This window comes from Anomaloglossus baeobatrachus, chromosome 10, assembly GCF_048569485.1.
Source record: "Anomaloglossus baeobatrachus isolate aAnoBae1 chromosome 10, aAnoBae1.hap1, whole genome shotgun sequence".
In the NCBI taxonomy this organism is placed as follows: Eukaryota; Metazoa; Chordata; class Amphibia; order Anura; family Aromobatidae; genus Anomaloglossus; species Anomaloglossus baeobatrachus.
The window spans coordinates 10,497,418-10,516,838 of NC_134362.1; the positions used below are offsets into that span (position 1 = coordinate 10,497,418).

General features: G+C 56.2%; 1 protein-coding gene across 17 annotated transcripts in view; it reads left to right on the forward strand.

Moving 5' to 3' along the window:
* Positions 1 to 19,421, forward strand: part of PPFIBP2 (PPFIB scaffold protein 2) — a 239,716-nt gene that overhangs the window by 169,121 nt on the left and 51,174 nt on the right. For 13 of the 17 annotated variants that reach the window (XM_075326341.1, XM_075326343.1, XM_075326344.1 and 10 more), the window contains 3 exons: positions 13,332 to 13,463; positions 15,829 to 15,999; positions 18,684 to 18,776. In XM_075326341.1, coding sequence (XP_075182456.1) covers positions 13,332 to 13,463; positions 15,829 to 15,999; positions 18,684 to 18,776 — 396 coding nt within the window. The remainder of the gene's footprint in view (positions 1 to 13,331; positions 13,464 to 15,828; positions 16,000 to 18,683; positions 18,777 to 19,421) is intronic. The other 4 variants (XM_075326352.1, XM_075326354.1, XM_075326353.1 and 1 more) reach the window with 1 other exon arrangement.

Genomic DNA, 19,421 nt, shown 5'->3' on the forward strand with positions numbered 1-19,421 from the left:
CGCCTGAATCAGTGTCCGCTTTATGGCGTGCCGAAACCTGTCCGACAATTCTGTGTCCTAGCATTATCAGGGCACCGTTCCTCCCCAGAAGCCTTGTAAAGCCGCGCTGCCTCTATAAAAGCCTCGCCGAGGCTGGGAATGTGAGGCCGCTCACCGGGCCCTTCATTACAGCAGCTGCTTATTTCCCAGAGACCGCGGCACTGTCTCCAGACGAGCAGGATTGTGTCTGAGCCGCAGTACCAGCCTCGGCCTGGGGACAGGAGGGCGCTGCTTGTGGGTAAAAAGCAGAGACAAGCCACGCCCCCAATTTCTATTTTTAATCACAGAAAATATCGCATTTTTTTAAAATATATTTTTGTTTTTTGCAAGGTTTGTGTTTGTCTAAAGACGATGCCCAAAAGCGTCCGCATCTAAAGAGCCGCAGGAAAGTGGCGTCAACATCCGGACGTCCTCCTGATCCTGGGGGAGACGATTTGTGCTTTTCTATCCATGACTTTCAGGTCCGTTCTCAGGAGCCTCCTGATCCATCAGAGGATAGAGCAGTCTCTCTTCGCTGTACTTTGCTCCGGCGCACACAGCTCTGCAGCTCCGGGAATGTTAATCCTGCGCACGCAGCTCTGCAGCTCCGGGAATGTTAATCCTGCGCACGCAGCTCTGCAGCTCCGGGAACATTAATCCTGTGCACACAGCTCTGCAGCTCCAGGAATGTTAATCCTGCGCACAGAGCTCTGCAGCTTCAGGAATGTTAATCCTACGCACACAGCTCTGCAGCTTCAGGAATGTTAATCCTGCACACACAGCTCTGCAGCTTCAGGAATGTTAATCCTGCGCATGCAGCTCTGCAGCTCCGGGAACATTAATCCTATGCACACAGCTCTGCAGCTCCAGGAATGTTAATCTTGCGCACACAGCTCTGCAGCTCCGGGAACATTAATCCTGTGCACACAGCTCTGCAGCTCCAGGAATGTTAATTCTGCGCGCACAGCTCTGCAGCTTCAGGAATGTTAATCCTGCACACGCAGCTCTGCAGCTCCGGGAACATTAATCCTGTGCACTGAGCTCTGCAGCTTCAGGAATGTTAATACTGCGCACACAGCTCTGCAGCTTCAGGAATGTTAATCCTGCGCACACAGCTCTGCAGCTTCAGGAATGTTAATCCTGCACACGCAGCTCTGCAGCTCCGGGAACATTAATCCTATGCACACAGCTCTGCAGCTCCGGGAACATTAATCCTATGCACACAGCTCTGCAGCTCCAGGAATGTTAATCCTGCGCACACAGCTCTGCAGCTCCAGGAATGTTAATCCTGTGCACACAGCTCTGCAGCTTCAGGAATGTTAATCCAACGCACGCAGCTCTGCAGGTCTGGGAATGTTAATCCTGCACTGCTTGGTGATTCCAGGCTCTGGCTGTTCCTCTTATTGTTCCGCTTTCAGATCCATTTTTTTGCCTTTTTTTCTTCGTTGCCTGCTGAGGGTACGTGGCCTTTGGTCGTGTTGCCTGCTGAGGGTACGTGGCCTTTGGTCGTGTTGCCTGCTGAGGGTACGGGCCTTTGGTTGTGTTGCCTGCTGAGGGTACGGGCCTTTGGTTGTATTGCCTGCTGAGGGTACGTGGCCTTTGGTCGTGTTGCCTGCTGAGGGTACGTGGCCTTTGGTCGTGTTGCCTGCTCAGGGTACGGGCCTTTGGTCGTGTTGCCCGCTGAGGGTACGGGCCTTTGGTCGTGTTGCCTGCTGAGGGTACGGGCCTTTGGTCGTGTTGCCTGCTGAGGGTACGGGCCTTTGGTCGTGTTGCTTGCTGAGGGTACGGGCCTTTGGTCAGGTTGCCTGCTGAGGGTACGGGCCTTTGGTCGTGTTGCCTGCTGAGGGTACGGGCCTTTGGTCGTGTTGCCTGCTGAGGGTACGGGCCTTTGGTCGTGTTGCCTGCTGAGGGTACGGGCCTTTGGTCGTGTTGCCTGCTGAGGGTACGGGCCTTTGGTCGTGTTGCCTGCTGAGGGTACGGGCCTTTGGTCGTGTTGCTTGCTGAGGGTACGGGCCTTTGGTCGTGTTGCCTGCTGAGGGTTCGGGCCTTTGGTCGTGTTGCCTGCTGAGGGTACGGGCCTTTGGTCGTGTTGCTTGCTGAGGGTACGGGCCTTTGGTCGTGTTGCCTGCTGAGGGTACGGGCCTTTGGTCGTGTTGCTTGCTGAGGGTACGGGCCTTTGGTCGTGTTGCTTGCTGAGGGTACGGGCCTTTGGTCGTGTTGCTTGCTGAGGGTACGGGCCTTTGGTCGTGTTGCTTGCTGAGGGTACGGGCCTTTGGTCGTGTTGCTTGCTGAGGGTATGGGCCTTTGGTCGTGTTGCCTGCTGAGGGTACGGGCCTTTGGTCGTGTTGCCTGCTGAGGGTTCGGGCCTTTGGTCGTGTTGCCCGCTGAGGGTACGGGCCTTTGGTCGTGTTGCCTGCAGAGGGTACGGGCCTTTGGTTGTGTTGCCTGCTGAGGGTACGGGCCTTTGGTCGTGTTGCCTGCTGAGGGTACGGGCCTTTGGTCGTGTTGCCCGCTGAGGTTATGTCTCCTAAGGTCGCCGTTGCCTGCAGTTTCCCCGCGAGGGCCACACTGGAGCTGGGCTTCGCTGCTCCTGGCTGTGGGGTCTTTTCCTCATGCGGAGACGTCGCTGTTACTGAACCTTTGGGAATATTTTGTTGCCTTTTTCTGGAGCCAAGAAATCCATAATCTGGAGCAGATGCCAGAGCTTCTCCGGGCAGCATAAAGCCGCAGTGCCCCGCGTGCCCGACAGCAGCGCCCAAACCACAGGGCGACTCCACCCGAGGCCACGGAACGACTGTACTGTGTGATGACAGCAAAAATAGAAATAATGAAGGACACAGCCTCCGATCAGAGGGGACGACGCGGCCTCCTCACTGCCCTCACTGTGTCCTTACACCCCGGTGCCCCCCGCACACAGCCTCCAATCAGAGGGGACGAGGTGGCCTCCTCACTGTGTCCTTACACCCCGGTGCCCCCCGCACACAGCCTCCAATCAGAGGGGACGACGCGGCCTCCTCACTGCCCTCACTGTGTCCTTACACCCCGGTGCCCCCCGCACACAGCCTCCTATCAGAGGGGACAACGCGGCCTCCTCACTGCCCTCACTGTGTCTTTACACCCCGGTGCCCCCCGCACACAGCCTCCAATCAGAGGGGACGAGGTGGCCTCCTCACTGTGTCCTTACACCCCGGTGCCCCCCGCACACAGCCTCCGATCAGAGGGGACAACGCGGCCTCCTCACTGCCCTCACTGTGTCCTCATACCCCGGTGCAATAGTTTGTATATTCTCCCCGTGATCTTGTGAGTTTCCTCCGGGGTCTTCGCTTTCCTCCGAGGTCTTCGCTTTCCTCCGGGGTCTCCGCTTTCCTCCGGGGTCTCCGCTTTCCTCCGGGGTCTCTGCTTTCCTCCGGGGTCTCTGCTTTCCTCCGGGGTCTCCGCTTTCCTCTGGGGTCTGGGCTCTCCTCCGGGGTCTGGGCTCTCCTCCGGGGTCTGGGCTCTCCTCTGGGGTCTCCGCTTTCCTCTGGAGTCTCCGCTCTCCTCTGGGGTCTCCGCTTTCCTTCGGGGTCTCTGTTTTCCTCTGGGGTTTCTGCTTTCCTCCGGGGTCTCGGTTTTCCTCTGGGGTCTCCGCTTTCCTCCGGGTTCTCTGCTTTCCTCCGGGTTTTCCGCTTTCCTCCAGGTTCTCCGCTTTCCTCCAGGTTCTCCGCTCTCCTCCGGGGTCTCCGCTCTCCTCTGGGGTCTCCGCTTTCCTCTGGGGTCTCCGCTTTCCTCTGGGGTCTCCGCTTTCCTCTGGGGTCTCCGCTTTCCTCTGGGGTCTCCGCTTTCCTCTGGGGTATCTGCTTTCCTCCGGGGTCTCTGCTTTCCTCCGGGGTCTCTGCTTTCCTCCGGGGTCTGGGCTCTCCTCCGGGGTCTGGGCTCTCCTCCGGGGTCTGGGCTCTCCTCCGGGGTCTGGGCTCTCCTCCGGGGTCTGGGCTCTCCTCTGGAGTCTCCGCTTTCCTCTGGGGTCTCCGCTTTCCTCCGGGGTCTGGGCTCTCCTCCGGGGTCTCCGCTTTCCTCTGGGGTCTCCGCTTTCCTCCGGGGTCTCTGCTCTCCTCCGGGGTCTCCGCTCTCCTCCGGGGTCTCTGCTTTCCTCTGGGGTCTCTGCTTTCCTCTGGGGTCTCTGCTTTCCTCTGGGGTCTCCGCTGTCCTCTGGGGTCTCCGCTTTCCTCTGGGGTCTCCGCTTTCCTCTGGGGTATCTGCTTTCCTCTGGGGTCTCTGATTTCCTCTGGGGTCTCTGCTTTCCTGTGGGGTCTCTGCTCTCCTCCGGGGTCTCTGCTTTCCTCCGGGGTCTGGGCTCTCCTCCGGGGTCTCTGCTTTCCTCCGGGGTCTCCGCTTTCCTCCGGAGTCTGGGCTCTCCTTCGGGGTCTCCGCTTTCCTCTGGGGTCTCCGCTTTCCTCTGGGGTCTCCGCTTTCCTCCGGGGTCTCTGCTCTCCTCCGGGGTCTCTGCTCTCCTCCGGGGGTCTCTGCTTTCCTCTGGGGTCTCCGCTCTCCTCTGGGGTCTCCGCTCTCCTCTGGGGTCTCCGCTCTCCTCCGGGGTCTCTGCTTTCCTCCGGGGTCTCTGCTTTCCTTCGGGGTCTCTGCTTTCCTCCGGGGTCTCTGCTTTCCTCCGGGGTCTCTGCTTTCCTCTGGGGTCTCTGCTTTCCTCCGGGGTCTCTGCTTTCCTCCGGGGTCTCCGCTTTCCTCCGGGTTCTCCGCTTTCCTCCGGGTTCTCCGCTTTCCTCCGGGTTCTCCGCTTTCCTCCGGGTTCTCCGCTTTCCTCCGGGGTCTCCGCTTTCCTCTGGGGTCTCCGCTCTCCTCTGGGGTCTCCGCTTTCCTCCGGGGTCTCTGTTTTCCTCTGGGGTTTCTGCTTTCCTCTGGGGTCTCTGCTTTCCTCCGGGTTCTCCGCTTTCCTCCGGGTTCTCCGCTTTCCTCCGGGGTCTCCGCTTTCCTCTGGGGTCTCCGCTCTCCTCTGGGGTCTCCGCTTTCCTCTGGGGTTTCTGCTTTCCTCTGGGGTCTCGGTTTTCCTCTGGGGTCTCCGCTTTCCTCCGGGTTCTCTGTTTTCCTCCGGGTTTTCCGCTTTCCTCCGGGTTTTCCGCTTTCCTCCGGGTTCTCCGCTTTCCTCCGGGTTCTCCGCTCTCCTCCGGGTTCTCCGCTCTCCTCCGGGGTCTCCGCTCTCCTCCGGGGTCTCCGCTCTCCTCCGGGGTCTCCGCTCTCCTCCGGGGTCTCCGCTCTCCTCCGGGGTCTCTGCTCTCCTCCGGGGTCTCTGCTCTCCTCCGGGGTCTCTGCTTTCCTCCGGGGTCTCTGCTTTCCTCCGGGGTCTCTGCTTTCCTCCGGGGTCTCTGCTTTCCTCCGGGGTCTCCGCTCTCCTCCGGGGTCTCCGCTCTCCTCCGGGGTCTCCGCTCTCCTCCGGGGTCTCTGCTCTCCTCCGGGGTCTCTGCTTTCCTCCGGTGTCTCTGCTTTCCTCCGGGGTCTCTGCTTTCCTCCGGGGTCTCCGCTCTCCTCCGGGGTCTCCGCTCTCCTCCGGGGTCTCCGCTCTCCTCCGGGGTCTCCGCTCTCCTCCGGGGTCTCTGCTCTCCTCCGGGGTCTCTGCTCTCCTCCGGGGTCTCTGCTCTCCTCCGGGGTCTCTGCTTTCCTCCGGGGTCTCTGCTTTCCTCCGGGGTCTCTGCTTTCCTCCGGGGTCTGGGCTCTCCTCCGGGGTCTCTGCTCTCCTCCGGGGTCTCTGCTCTCCTCCGGGGTCTCTGCTCTCCTCCGGGGTCTCTGCTCTCCTCTGGGGTCTCTGCTCTCCTCTGGGGTCTCCGCTCTCCTCTGGGGTCTCCGCTCTCCTCCGGGGTCTCCGCTCTCCTCCGGGGTCTCCGCTCTCCGCTCTCCTCCGGGGTCTCCGCTTTCCTCCGGGGTCTCCGCTTTCCTCCGGGTTCTCCGCTTTCCTCCGGGTTCTCCGCTTTCCTCCGGGTTCTCCGCTCTCCTCCGGGGTCTCCGCTCTCCTCCGGGGTCTCTGCTCTCCTCCGGGTTCTCTGCTCTCCTCCGGGGTCTCTGCTCTCCTCTGGGGTCTCCGCTTTCCTCCGGGGTCTCCGCTTTCCTCCGGGTCTCCGCTCTCCTCCGGGGTCTCCGCTCTCCTCCGGGGTCTCCGCTCTCCTCCGGGGTCTCTGCTCTCCTCCGGGGTCTCTGCTCTCCTCCGGGGTCTCTGCTCTCCTCCGGGGTCTCTGCTCTCCTCCGGGGTCTCTGCTCTCCTCCGGGGTCTCTGCTCTCCTCCGGGGTCTCTGCTCTCCTCCGGGGTCTCCGCTCTCCTCTGGGGTCTCCGCTCTCCTCCAGGTCTCCGCTTTCCTCCGGGGTCTCCGCTCTCCTCGGGGTCTCCGCTTTCCTCCGGGGTCTCCGCTCTCCTCCGGGGTCTCTGCTCTCCTCCGGGTTCTCCGCTTTCCTCCGGGGTCTCCGCTTTCCTCCTGCACTCCATGGTGATAGGGATGTAGATTGTGAGCCCCGATGGGGGCAGTGATGATCTCGTCTGTGAAGCTGTGGAATTAATGGCGCCATATAAAGTGAGGAAAATAAGTGACACATTTGGAAACATTTGTCCTCGGCGTCAGTCACCGGTCGCTCCATAGAAATCACTGTCTCCGCTGCTGTTCTGCGACTCTCTGGTGTCAGCCCAGTTCCCATTGGCTCCATATTCGGGTCAGTATTTAGGGATCATTGGTTACAGAGCGGCAGATTTACTGCGACCGCAACGTCAGAGGAAACTGTGCAAAATATTGCTGTAATGTATTACAGGTTATTCCTGCAATATTCGACGTGGCCCGCCATGCTGACCGGTGAGACCCCCACAATCCTGAGATCGAGGGTACGACGGGGCTGCAGAGCTCAGGCCCCAGGCTGTGTGTAGCAGAGGTGCGCATGCTCAGCCTTTGCTCCATGCAGAGACCATTGTTCTGCTACTTCCCGCGCTCTTGTAGAAAATGATAAGAGCGGAGGGCGAGCGCACGGACCGCTGCTACACACAACCTGGGAGCTGAGCTCTGCAGCTCGTCCTGAATGTAGCCGGGTACGTATGCTCGGCCTCCGCGCCATTCATTGTCTACAGGACTGCATGAACTAGGCAGAACAATGGCCTCTGCATTCTCCACCATCCACATACAATGGGTAGAGCGGAGGCCGAGCACACGCACCCCTGCTACACTCAGGACGGGGCTACTGAGCTCAGGTCCCAGGTTCTGAGTGTAGCAGGGGTGCGTATGCTCGGCCTCCGCTCTACTCATTGTCAAATTTGATGGCAGAGAAAGTGGAGACCATTGCTCAGCTACTTCCTGCAGTTTTGTAGACCAGGAGTAGAAGTGAGGCCGAGCATGCGCTCTCCTGCGACACTAAGGACGATTTGCAGAACTCAGGTCCCAATTTTTGAGTATAGCAAGTGTGCGTATGCTCGGCCTCCGCTCCATTCAGTGTTTGCGGACAGCAGAGAAAGCGGACACTTCCCGCTGTCCTATAGGCAATGACTACAGCTGAGGCCGCACTCGCGCACCCCTGCTACACTCAAGACGAGGCTGCAGAGCTCAGGCCCCTGGTTCTGGGTGTAGCAGGGGTGCATGTGCTCCACCTTTCCTCCACTCAGTGTCTGTGGATGGCAGAGTAAGTGGAGACCATTGCTCTGCTACTTCCTGCAGTCCTATGGACAATGAATGGAGGCCGAGTCTGCGCACCCCTGCTACACTCAAGACGAGGCTGCAGAGCTCAGGTCCCAGGTTCTGGGTGTAGCAGGGGTGCGTATGCTCCACCTTTCCTCCACTCAGTGTCTGTGGATGGCAGAGTAAGTGGAGACCATTGCTCTGCTACTTCCTGCAGTCCTATAGACAATGAATGGAGGCCGAGTTTGCGCACCTCTGCTACACTGAGGACGCGCTGCAGAGCTCAGGCCCCTGGTTCTGGGTGTAGCAGGGGTGCGTATGCTCCACCTTTCCTCCACTCAGTGTCTGTGGATGGCAGAGTAAGTGGAGACCATTGCTCTGCTACTTCCTGCAGTCCTATAGACAATGAATGGAGGCCGGGTTTGCGCACCCCTGCTACACTGAGGACGAGGCTGCAGAGCTCAGGTCCTAGGTTCTGGGTGTAGCAGGGGTGCGTATGCTCCACCTTTCCTCCACTCAGTGTCTGTGGATGGCAGAGTAAGTGGAGACCATTGCTCTGCTACTTCCTGCAGTCCTATAGACAATGAATGGGGGCCGGGTTTGCGCACCCCTGCTACACTGAGGACGCGCTGCAGAGCTCAGGCCCCTGGTTCTGGGTGTAGCAGGGGTGCGTATGCTCCACCTTTCCTCCACTCAGTGTCTGTGGATGGCAGAGTAAGTGGAGACCATTGCTCTGCTACTTCCTGCAGTCCTATAGACAATGAATGGAGGCCGAGTTTGCGCACCTCTGCTACACTGAGGACGCGCTGCAGAGCTCAGGCCCCTGGTTCTGGGTGTAGCAGGGGTGCGTATGCTCCACCTTTCCTCCACTCAGTGTCTGTGGATGGCAGAGTAAGTGGAGACCATTGCTCTGCTACTTCCTGCAGTCCTATAGACAATGAATGGAGGCCGAGTTTGCGCACCTCTGCTACACTGAGGACGCGCTGCAGAGCTCAGGCCCCTGGTTCTGGGTGTAGCAGGGGTGCGTATGCTCCACCTTTCCTCCACTCAGTGTCTGTGGATGGCAGAGTAAGTGGAGACCATTGCTCTGCTACTTCCTGCAGTCCTATGGACAATGAATGGAGGCCGAGTCTGCGCACCCCTGCTACACTGAGGACGAGGCTGCAGAGCTCAGGTCCTAGGTTTCATAGTCCCAATCTCAGGATTGTGGGGTCCCTATGGTTGAATCCCCAGCGATCAGCAGGTTATCGTATTGGAGGAGAACCCCTTTAAGACACTTTTGATGTTTTGCCGGGAAAGGAGGGGAATGTAACTGGTGCCGCTCGTGTCCGCGGCTCCACCGGGCCCAGCTTGGCGCAGTGTCAGGGCGTCTGGTCTAGGTTACGCGGGATCGGTAAATCATCGGAATACTTCTCAGTCGCGGATGACGTCTTCCTCGCACGACACCCGGCACAACCGTGTACAACGGCGGCTGCAGACCTGTGCTTTCATTGTTAACCCCTTCCTGACACATGGCGCTGATTTTCATACTGGGCTCAGGAGCTGCGCTCGCTCCGTGCACAGCGGGGGTCCGGCACCTGCCGCTCACTGCAGGCGATCCAGCTTAACCCCTTAGATGCCGCAGTCGGGCCAATGTCGCGTCTGCCTCGTCGGTGCTCCCATGAATCTCCAGGGGCAGTCGCTGCAGTCCGGCACCGCCGTGGCCTCTGCAGGCGATTGCAGGTTCCCGGAGGGCGACCAAAAAATCTATAAAAACAGAAGGAAAAAACGTACAGTTGTCTGTGGCGGGAAGGGGTTAATGAGCGGCGGTTTCGCTGTATGACCGCGCTGCTTTGCGCTTTTGCTGCTGTCACAGACCGCTCAGCGCAGCACGTCTGCGCAGCATTCAGCCCCATCGTAGCCGTCCGTCGTCCCCTGCTCTCTGTGTGCAGGACGCGCTCCTCACTGTATACACTATATACCGCCGGCCTGCGCGGGCGTACAGGGGTTACCGGGCAGCGCTCCATTGTCTGGCACATGGTTCTCATTTGCTGGCGGCGCTGCCTGTTGATCCCTCCTGTGCTCGCGGACGGCCGGGGCTGTGCAGGGGAACACAAGCCTCAGATTAGAGCTCTAATTATCTGCAGCCTCCGGCCGCCGGCTGCACTTTGCTGGCAGCTCTGCAGCTCCGCCAAGCTCCACGTGGAAGCCTCCGTCACCGTCTGGAGGGCTTCTAGTCGCAGACCTGCGCCGCGCGGCACTGCTCCTCTGCTGGGCGCTCGCTGCGTCTAGGACTGGGCACAGCATACGCAGGGGGCGAAACGCGTCCACACAATGTGAGTGCCTTCATCTCATTATTCATATTTATTAACCGTGCTGCTCTTTTTAATTTTTTTGTTTTTTGGGCAAAGTTAAAGGGGTGCCCCCATCTCCAGGAGCCTCTGCCAATATGTAGCAGGTATAATAATAATAATAATAATATTAGCAAATGGCTCTGAATAGAAATATAGTATAGATCTCCTGATTAACTGTCCTTTACCTCATGTGCAGGGCATTGCAGTAGCTCAGGTATCCATGGTTACAACAACTAGCAACTAACTGCCACTATAAGAGGGGACGTAACCATGGATACCTGAGCTGCTGCAATGCCCTGCACATGAGGTAAGGGACGGTTAATCAGGAGAACTATACTACATCTCTAATTGGAGGGATTTGGTAATATTATTCTTACACCTACTACATACTGGGACACCATCGTGGAGATGGAAATACCGCTTTAATGCTGTTTTATAAAACATGTCCAGGGGAGAGGAGCGCAGCCGTGCCGAGGTTTGGGGGAGAGGAGCGCAGCCGTGCCGAGGTTTGGGGGAGAGGAGCGCAGCCGTACCGAGGTTTGGGGGAGAGGAGGGCAGCCGTGCCGTGGTTTGGGGGAGAGGAGGGCAGCCGTGCCGAGGTTTGGGGGAGAGGCGCGCAGCCGTGCCGAGGTTTGGGGGAGAGGCGCGCAACCGTGCCGAGGTTTGGGGGAGAGGAGGGCAGCCGTGCCGTGGTTTGGGGGAGAGGAGGACAGCCGTGCCGAGGTTTGGGGGAGAGGAGCGCAGCCGTACCGAGGTTTGGGGGAGAGGAGCGCAGCCGTACCGAGGTTTGGGGGAGAGGAGCGCAGCCGTACCGAGGTTTGGGGGAGAGGAGGGCAGCCGTGCCGTGGTTTGGGGGAGAGGAGGGCAGCCGTGCCGTGGTTTGGGGGAGAGGAGGGCAGCAGTGCCGAGGTTTGTGGGAGAGGAGCGCAGCCGTGCCGAGGTTTGGGGGAGAGGCGCGCAGCCGTGCCGAGGTTTGGGGGAGAGGAGGGCAGCAGTGCCGAGGTTTGGGGGAGAGGAGCGCAGCCGTGCCGAGGTTTGGGGGAGAGGAGGGCAGCCATGCCGTGGTTTGGGGGAGAGGAGGGCAGCCGTGCCGAGGTTTGGGGGAGAGGCGCGCAGCCGTGCCGAGGTTTGGGGGAGAGGAGCGCAGCCGTGCCGAGGTTTGGGGGAGAGGAGCGCAGCCGTGCCGAGGTTTAGGGGAGAGGCGCGCAGCCGTGCCGAGGTTTGGGGGAGAGGAGCGCAGCCGTGCCGAGGTTTGGGGGAGAGGAGCGCAGCCGTGCCGAGGTTTGGGGGAGAGGAGCGCAGCCGTGCCGAGGTTTGGGGGAGAGGCGCGCAGCCGTGCCGAGGTTTGGGGGAGAGGCGCGCAGCCGTGCCGAGGTTTGGGGGAGAGGAGCGCAGCCGTGCCGAGGTTTGGGGGAGAGGAGCGCAGCCGTGCCGAGGTTTGGGGGAGAGGCGCGCAGCCGTGCCGAGGTTTGGGGGAGAGGAGCGCAGCCGTGCCGAGGTTTGGGGGAGAGGAGCGCAGCCGTGCCGAGGTTTGGGGGAGAGGAGCGCAGCCGTGCCGAGGTTTGGGGGAGAGGAGCGCAGCCGTGCCGAGGTTTGGGGGAGAGGAGCGCAGCCGTGCCGAGGTTTGGGGGAGAGGCGCGCAGCCGTGCCGAGGTTTGGGGGAGAGGAGCGCAGCCGTGCCGAGGTTTGGGGGAGAGGAGCGCAGCCGTGCCGAGGTTTGGGGGAGAGGCGCGCATGCATAGCCACATGTTCAGCCACAGCGCCAGTCAGGGGACTGAGCGACCCCCAATCTGGGGAGAGGCGCCAGGGGCAGGGTGGGCTCTTCCAGTATTTCTGAGCAGTAGACATCCGCCGCGGATGTGCTGTTCTCATTATGCTGCAGCCCCAATCGCAGACCTGTCCCCGGTGTCGCCCGTCGCTCATCGTCCCTGTGACTCGGCCCCGACCCTCGTTGTGTAACACTTGGCTCAGGATTCGGCCGTTTCCTTTCTTCGGCTTCTGGAGAAGTTTCTTCTCTTCGGTCGGAGGCCGGAGTTATATCCACATTCATTGCTACATCACCTATGGGGGATGACAGGGCCGTCCCGAAAACCCCGAGACCCTGCAGCACACCCACAGGGCGTTATTTTGGCTCTCTATGGCAATTTTAAAGGGGCAAAGTATGTTGGTCGTATTTGAGCAGTGAATAGTGGTATTATCTGATCACTGTATGGCGGTATTGCATCACATTGTTTATTGCATTTAACACTATTTATATTGTATAATGATATTTGGATGTTGTGTAGCGCGCTTATTTGCTCGCTGTATGGCGCTCTTATTTGCTCGTTGTATGGTGCTCTTATTTGCTCGCTGTATGGCGCTCTTATTTGCTTGCTGTATGGCGCTCTTATTTGCACGCTGTATGGCGCTCTTATTTGCTCGCTGTATGGCGCTCTTATTTGCTCGCTGTATGGCTTTATTTGATCGCTGTATGGCGCTCTTATTTGCACGCTGTATGGCGCTCTTATTTGCTCGCTGTATGGCGCTCTTATTTGCTCGCTGTATGGCTTTATTTGCTCGCTGTATGGCGCTCTTATTTGCTCGCTGTATGGCTTTATTTGATCGCTGTATGGCGCTCTTATTTGCTCGCTGTATGGCGCTCTTATTTGCTCGCTGTATGGCGCTCTTATTTGCTCGCTGTATGGCTTTATTTGATCGCTGTATGGCGCTCTTATTTGCTCACTGTATGGCGCTCTTATTTGCTCGCTGTATGGCGCTCTTATTTGCTCGCTGTATGGCGCTCTTATTTGCTCGCTGTATGGCGCTCTTATTTGCTCGCTGTATGGCGCTCTTATTTGCTCACTGTATGGCGCTCTTATTTGCTCGCTGTATGGCGCTCTTATTTGCTCGCTGTATGGCGCTCTTATTTGCTCGCTGTATGGCTTTATTTGATCGCTGTATGGCGCTCTTATTTGCTCGCTGTATGGCGCTCTTATTTGCTCGCTGTATGGCGCTCTTATTTGCTCACTGTATGGCGCTCTTATTTGCTCGCTGTATGGCGCTCTTATTTGCTCGCTGTATGGCGCTCTTATTTGCTCGCTGTATGGCTTTATTTGATCGCTGTATGGCGCTCTTATTTGCTCGCTGTATGGCGCTCTTATTTGCTCGCTGTATGGCGCTCTTATTTGCTCGCTGTATGGCGCTCTTATTTGCTCGCTGTATGGCGCTCTTATTTGCTCGCTGTATGGCGCTCTTATTGGGCGCCTCTCTCCGATTATACACCGTATTGTGGGGCGGGCTTCTCCGGCCCTGATACATGTACAGATCTATACATCTGTGTGTTACGCCTTCCTGACTCTTCTCTTGGCAGGAGCTTCTGAGCCGGACGTCTCTGGAGACCCAGAAGCTGGATCTGATGGCGGAGATCTCCAACCTGAAGATAAAGCTGGTCGGTTTGGAGAAGGAGAAGAACGACTGTGAAGATTCGTACAGTAAGGCCGAGGTTAGTCACCCCCGCCCTTGGTCATAGATACACTGACACGCTGCTCGGCGCTCATTGACAACCCCGGGGCTCATCCAGAACCCCGGCGCTCATCACCAACCCCGGCGCTCATCACCAACCCCGGCGCTCATCACCAACCCCGGCGCTCATCACCAACCCCGACGCTCATCACCAACCCCGGCGCTCATCACCAACCCCGGCGCTCATCACCAACCCCGACGCTCATCGACAACCCCCGGCGCTCATCGACAACCCCCGGCGCTCATCGACAACCCCCGGCGCTCATCGACAACCCCCGGCGCTCATCGACAACCCCCGGCGCTCATTGACATCCCGGCCTGATGCTGAAGACGCTCCACTTTATAATTATAGCTATAGGAACTTTTCACTATTTTCCATTTATCCCTGAGCTCCTCTGTGCAGTGGAAACTGTCAGCAAGCAGCCGGGTGCGGATTGCGTCTTTAATTCCCGTTTTCTCGGTTGCTTGTGAGAATAGAGATGAATGGCGGGTATCATGTCAGTAATGATGTGACGGCTGCGAGCACGGGTTATACTGGAGGACCGGTGTCTATAGTGAGCAGCTCAGGCAGCAGAGACGCGCTCACTTCAGTGGGAGGATTTGATTCAGTCCAAATATAATCCCCCTCATCACTGAGCCCCTTGTATTTGGTTCTGACCCCTCTGTACAGTTTTTGGCTCGGGGGACGCCGGCCGCTCGCAGCTGTCCCATGTCGTAACGAGCTCTTCAGCCTGTAAAGCCCCTCGTAGATATCGATTTCACTCATCACCGGGGGCAAACGATAGATATCCTTGTATAACCTGCGCGGTGCGGCCGAGAGCAGAAGGAAGCGGCCGGAATCACGTCCCCTGGTCCCAACGGCCGGCAGATCTACTTACAAGAAATAAAAATCACATTTTTACATTTTTTATTTTGTGCTGGTCGCATTCTCTTTTGTTCTGTTTCTTCTTTGCTGCACTCTTTATTTTTGCCTCTCGGTGTCCACTCGTTTTGTTTCTTGTTGTTTCTGTTTGTTGCTCTTAGATTTTCCTTTTTGCTTTTCTGTTGTTTTAGTTTGTGATTATTTATTTCTCATTTTCTACATCTTTTTTGCTTTACATTCCTTTTCTTGTCTGTTTATTTTGCACACTTGTTTTGTTGGTTTATTTTGCACACTTGGTTTGTTTATTTTGCACACTTGTTTTGTTGGTTTATTTTACGCACTTTGTTGGTTTATTTTGCACACTTGTTTTGTTTATTTTGCACACTTGTTTTGTTGGTTTATTTTACGCACTTTGTTGGTTTATTTTGCACACTTGTTTTGTTTATTTTGCACACTTGTTTTGTTGGTTTATTTTGCACACTTGTTTTTTTGTTTATTTTGCACACTTGTTTTGTTGGTTTATTTTGCACACTTGTTTTGTTGGTTTATTTTGCACACTTGTTTTGTTTATTTTGCACATTTTGTTGGTTTATTTTGCACACTTGTTTTGTTGGTTTATTTTGCACACTTGTTTTGTTGGTTTATTTTGCACACTTGTTTTGTTGGTTTATTTTACGCACTTGTTTTTTTGTTTATTTTGCACACTTGGTTTGTTTATTTTGCACACTTGTTTTGTTGGTTTATTTTGCACATTTTGTTGGTTTATTTTGCACACTTGTTTTGTTGGTTTATTTTGCACATTTTGTTGGTTTATTTTGCACACTTGTTTTGTTGGTTTATTTTACGCACTTGTTTTTTTGTTTATTTTGCACACTTGGTTTGTTTATTTTGCACACTTGTTTTGTTGGTTTATTTTGCACACTTTGTTGGTTTATTTTGCACACTTGTTTTGTTGGTTTATTTTGCACATTTTGTTGGTTTATTTTGCACACTTGTTTTGTTGGTTTATTTTGCACACTTGTTTTGTTGGTTTATTTTGCACACTTGTTTTGTTTATTTTGCACATTTTGTTGGTTTATTTTGCACACTTGTTTTGTTGGTTTATTTTGCACACTTGTTTTGTTTATTTTGCACATTTTGTTGGTTTATTTTGCACACTTGTTTTGTTGGTTTATTTTGCACACTTGTTTTGTTGGTTTATTTTGCACACTTGTTTTGTTGGTTTATTTTGCACACTTGTTTTGTTGGTTTATTTTGCACACTTGTTTTGTTGGTTTATTTTGCACACTTTGTTGGTTTATTTTGCACACTTGGTTTGTTTATTTTGCACACTTGTTTTGTTGGTTTATTTTGCACACTTGGTTTGTTTATTTTGCACATTTTGTTGGTTTATTTTGCACACTTGTTTTGTTGGTTTATTTTGCACATTTTGTTGGTTTATTTTGCACACTTGGTTTGTTTTCTTCTTTCTCGCCTTTTCCAGTCTGTAGTGAATCTGATCAATGAGCTCCAGGAGCAGATGTGCAAACTCCAACTGGAGATCAATACTAAGATCCAGGAGCGGGAGATCCAGGCTGACGAGGCTGAGCTGATCCGTCCCGCCTGTCCCGACCCCCCGCAGCCGGGGAAGCGCTGCGCTGGGTGTGACGGGAATGTATGAGACGTGTTCCGTATCTTGCATGCCGTGTGATTGGCTTCTCTACTAAAGCTTTACACTGAGGACGGTCACAATTGCAAATTTTGAAAACCTTTGCAAAGATGAATTGTGCTTTCTCAATCCTCTATTTCCCATTTGGAGCGTTGAGTTCACTTTGCAATATCCGTTACCAGGTGCTTTGTCAGGGGCCCCTTACACTTTCCATTCACCAGGGCTGGAGTGGGTGATGAGGCTGAACGTCAGAGTAGGCCCCATCCCATCGCTGCCAGGTTGCTGCCCCTACAAACCTCGGCCACCTGACTCCCTCAGAGCACAGATGATGGTCTGTTTGGTCGGTGGCCGCCGGTTCTGGGGAAGGTTTCGGGTTTCGCCCTCGGCGCTGTGGGCTTGCCGTGTCTTGTTGCCTGCTGTGACCTGTCATTTCCGTTCCCGATGGTTTACGGCTGATTGCTTTGCAGTGACTCCTCTGCATGGTTGTTGAGCAATTTACTGCATTCTTTACATTTCTCCTCCTGGGTGCATGACCTGGAAATATCAAAGCGGGAGGGGGGGGGGGGGTAAAGCACCATTATTCCCACCATAGACCATGGAAGCCGCAGACGGAAATAAATTGGCCAACATTGCATACAAAAAGTCACCAGACTGCGACCATGTGCCCATAGGCCGCTCTACGGGACGGTTTATTCTAGAATACCCTGGTATCGAGTTTCCACAAGGAGGCGCCATAGAGCGGCATGTCCTGTAATCCGGGGCTGTAGGGACGGCAGACGGGAGATATTAGCCGCACGTGACAACTTTTTGACATTTTGTCGGTACTTTTTTTACTCACATGACCGCAGCACTTTTTCGGTGGGTGACCCCCGTATTGACACCAAAATTCCTGTCCCCCAAATGTGCCTCTGGGTTTCGGAGGTTAAGGTAGTAAAAAATGCTGGGGGATGGCACTTTGAGAGGGTTGATCACAAATTGAGGGGGATTTGCCAACTCTCCTACAAGAGCATTTGTAAGGACGCGCTGGGTGGGTACAATCATGCAATAAATAATACTCCACTACGATAAATACTCCAACGCCATCCTCCTTTAGAAGAGGCTTCCAAGATCTGATCTTTCCTTCCACGTGAATGGATGGAAGAGAAGTTACCGCAAAGCTTTGACCCGAGACGTCCCTCATGGACGGCGTGCTCATGGTCATTCTGCTTTGGGCGGAGAGATAGGACTGGACCCTCGATCGGACCCTCATGGCCGGCGTGCTGATGGGCAGAGGGACAGGACCGGACCCTCGATTGGACCCTCATGGCCGGCGTGCTGATGGGCAGAGGGACAGGACCGGACCCTCGATTGGACCCTCATGGCCAGCGTGCTGATGGGCAGAGGGACAGGACCGGACCCTCGATTGGACCCTCATGGCCAGCGTGCTCATGGTCATTTTGCTTTGGGCGGAGGGACAGGACTGGACCCTCGATCGGACCCTCATGGCCGGCATGCTCATGAGCAGTGGGACAGGACTAGACCCTCGATCGGACCCTCATGGCCGGCATGCTCATGAGCAGTGGGACAGGACTGGACCCTCGATCGGACCCTCATGGCCGGCGTGCTGATGGGCAGAGGGACAGGACTGGACCCTCGATCGGACCCTCATGGCCGGCGTGCTGATGGGTAGAGGGACAGGACTGGACCCTCAATCGGACCCTCATGCTCATGGCCGGTGTGCTCATGGTCATTTTGGTTTGGGCAGAGGGACAGGACTGGACCCTCAATCGGACCCTCATTCCGGCGTGCTCATAGGCGGAGGGACAGGACTGGACCCTCAATCGGACCCTCATGGCCGGCGTGCTCATAGGCGGAGGGACAGGACTGGACGCTTGATCGGACCCTCATGGACAGCATGCTGATGGGCGGAGGGACAGGACTGGACCCTCCATCGGACCCTCATGGCCGGCGTGCTCATAGGTGGAGGGACAGGACTGGACCCTCGATCGGACCCTCATGGCTGGCGTGCTCATAGGCGGAGGGACAGGACTGGACCCTCAATCGGACCCTCATGGCTGGCGTGCTCATAGGCGGAGGGACAGGACTGGACCCTCAATCGGACCCTCATGGCCGGCGTGCTCATAGGTGGAGGGACAGGACTGGACCCTCGATCGGACCCTCATGGCTGGCGTGCTCATAGGCGGAGGGACAGGACTGGACCCTCGATCGGACCCTCATGGCTGGCGTGCTCATAGGCGGAGGGACAGGACTGCACCCTCGATCGGACCCTCATGGCCACCTTGCATTGCCTTGGCCTCGATTTCTCCCACCACCCGACCTCCCTGTTCCGCTTTCCCTTCCAGGTAATTTCTCCACTTTAGAAGCAATAAATAAAGCCTTTGTGTTTTGCCCGGGGCGGCGCGGACTTGCTGAGACACTTTCCGTCCACCTGTTCACATGTTTTCCTGACAGAGGTGGGAAAGTTCCTAATCTGCGCAGCACATCAGACTCCTGTGGGGACAGGCGCGCGGTGACGTCAGACTCCTGTGTGGACAGGCGCGCGGTGACATCAGACTCCTGTGTGGACAGGCGCGCGGTGACGTCTCCTGCCGATCTGTGCGGACGAGCAGTGTGAACGCCGTCCCTGCGCTGTGTGCTTGCTCGCCCCTCAACCGCTGATCATGGAGTATGTGTCTTGGTCTCGTTCACAGATCTTAATACAAGAACTGAAGAACCTGAAGATCAGAGTGGAGGAGCTGGAGAGCGAGCGAGCGCAGTACGAGTGGAAACTCAAGGCCACGAAGGTGAGCGACCAATCTCCATACCCTTCTACTATTCATGCCCGGATCTGCTGGTACCAGGATCATGGAGCCTGTATGGCAGTGATCAGGTACTGCGGTGCACCGCGCCGATGACATCGGGTGACCAGCCACCCTGGGACATCAGGGACACTCCATCTCGGTGTCCCAGAAGAGTCGGCAAATGTACCAAAATCTAGGGATTCTTGAAGGTGTCTCGGGGAAGTGGGAAGTCACCAAAAGGGGCAAAAAATGGGTGAAAGCACGATCTAGGAAGAGGGCATGGTTACAGCTACACATTATAGGCTACCCATCTCCTGGATGCCGACCATCTCCAGTAGGTTGTCTCACTCTGTGCTGAGGTGCCGCGCTCTGTGCCGAGATACTGTGCTCTATGCAGAGGTGTTGTGCTCTGTGACGAGGTGTCGCGCTTTGTACCCTGTGCGGAGGTACCGTGTTCTGTGCAAGGTGCTGTGCTCTGTGCCGAGATGTTGCGCTTTGTGCCGAGATACTGTGCTCTGTGCCGAGGTGTCTCGCTCTGTGTCGGGGTGTCGCGCTCTGTTCGGTGGTGTCGCGCTCTGTTTTGGGGTGTCGCGCTCTGTGCCGAGATGTCACGCTATGCGCCAAGGAATGGGTAGAGATACTATGCTC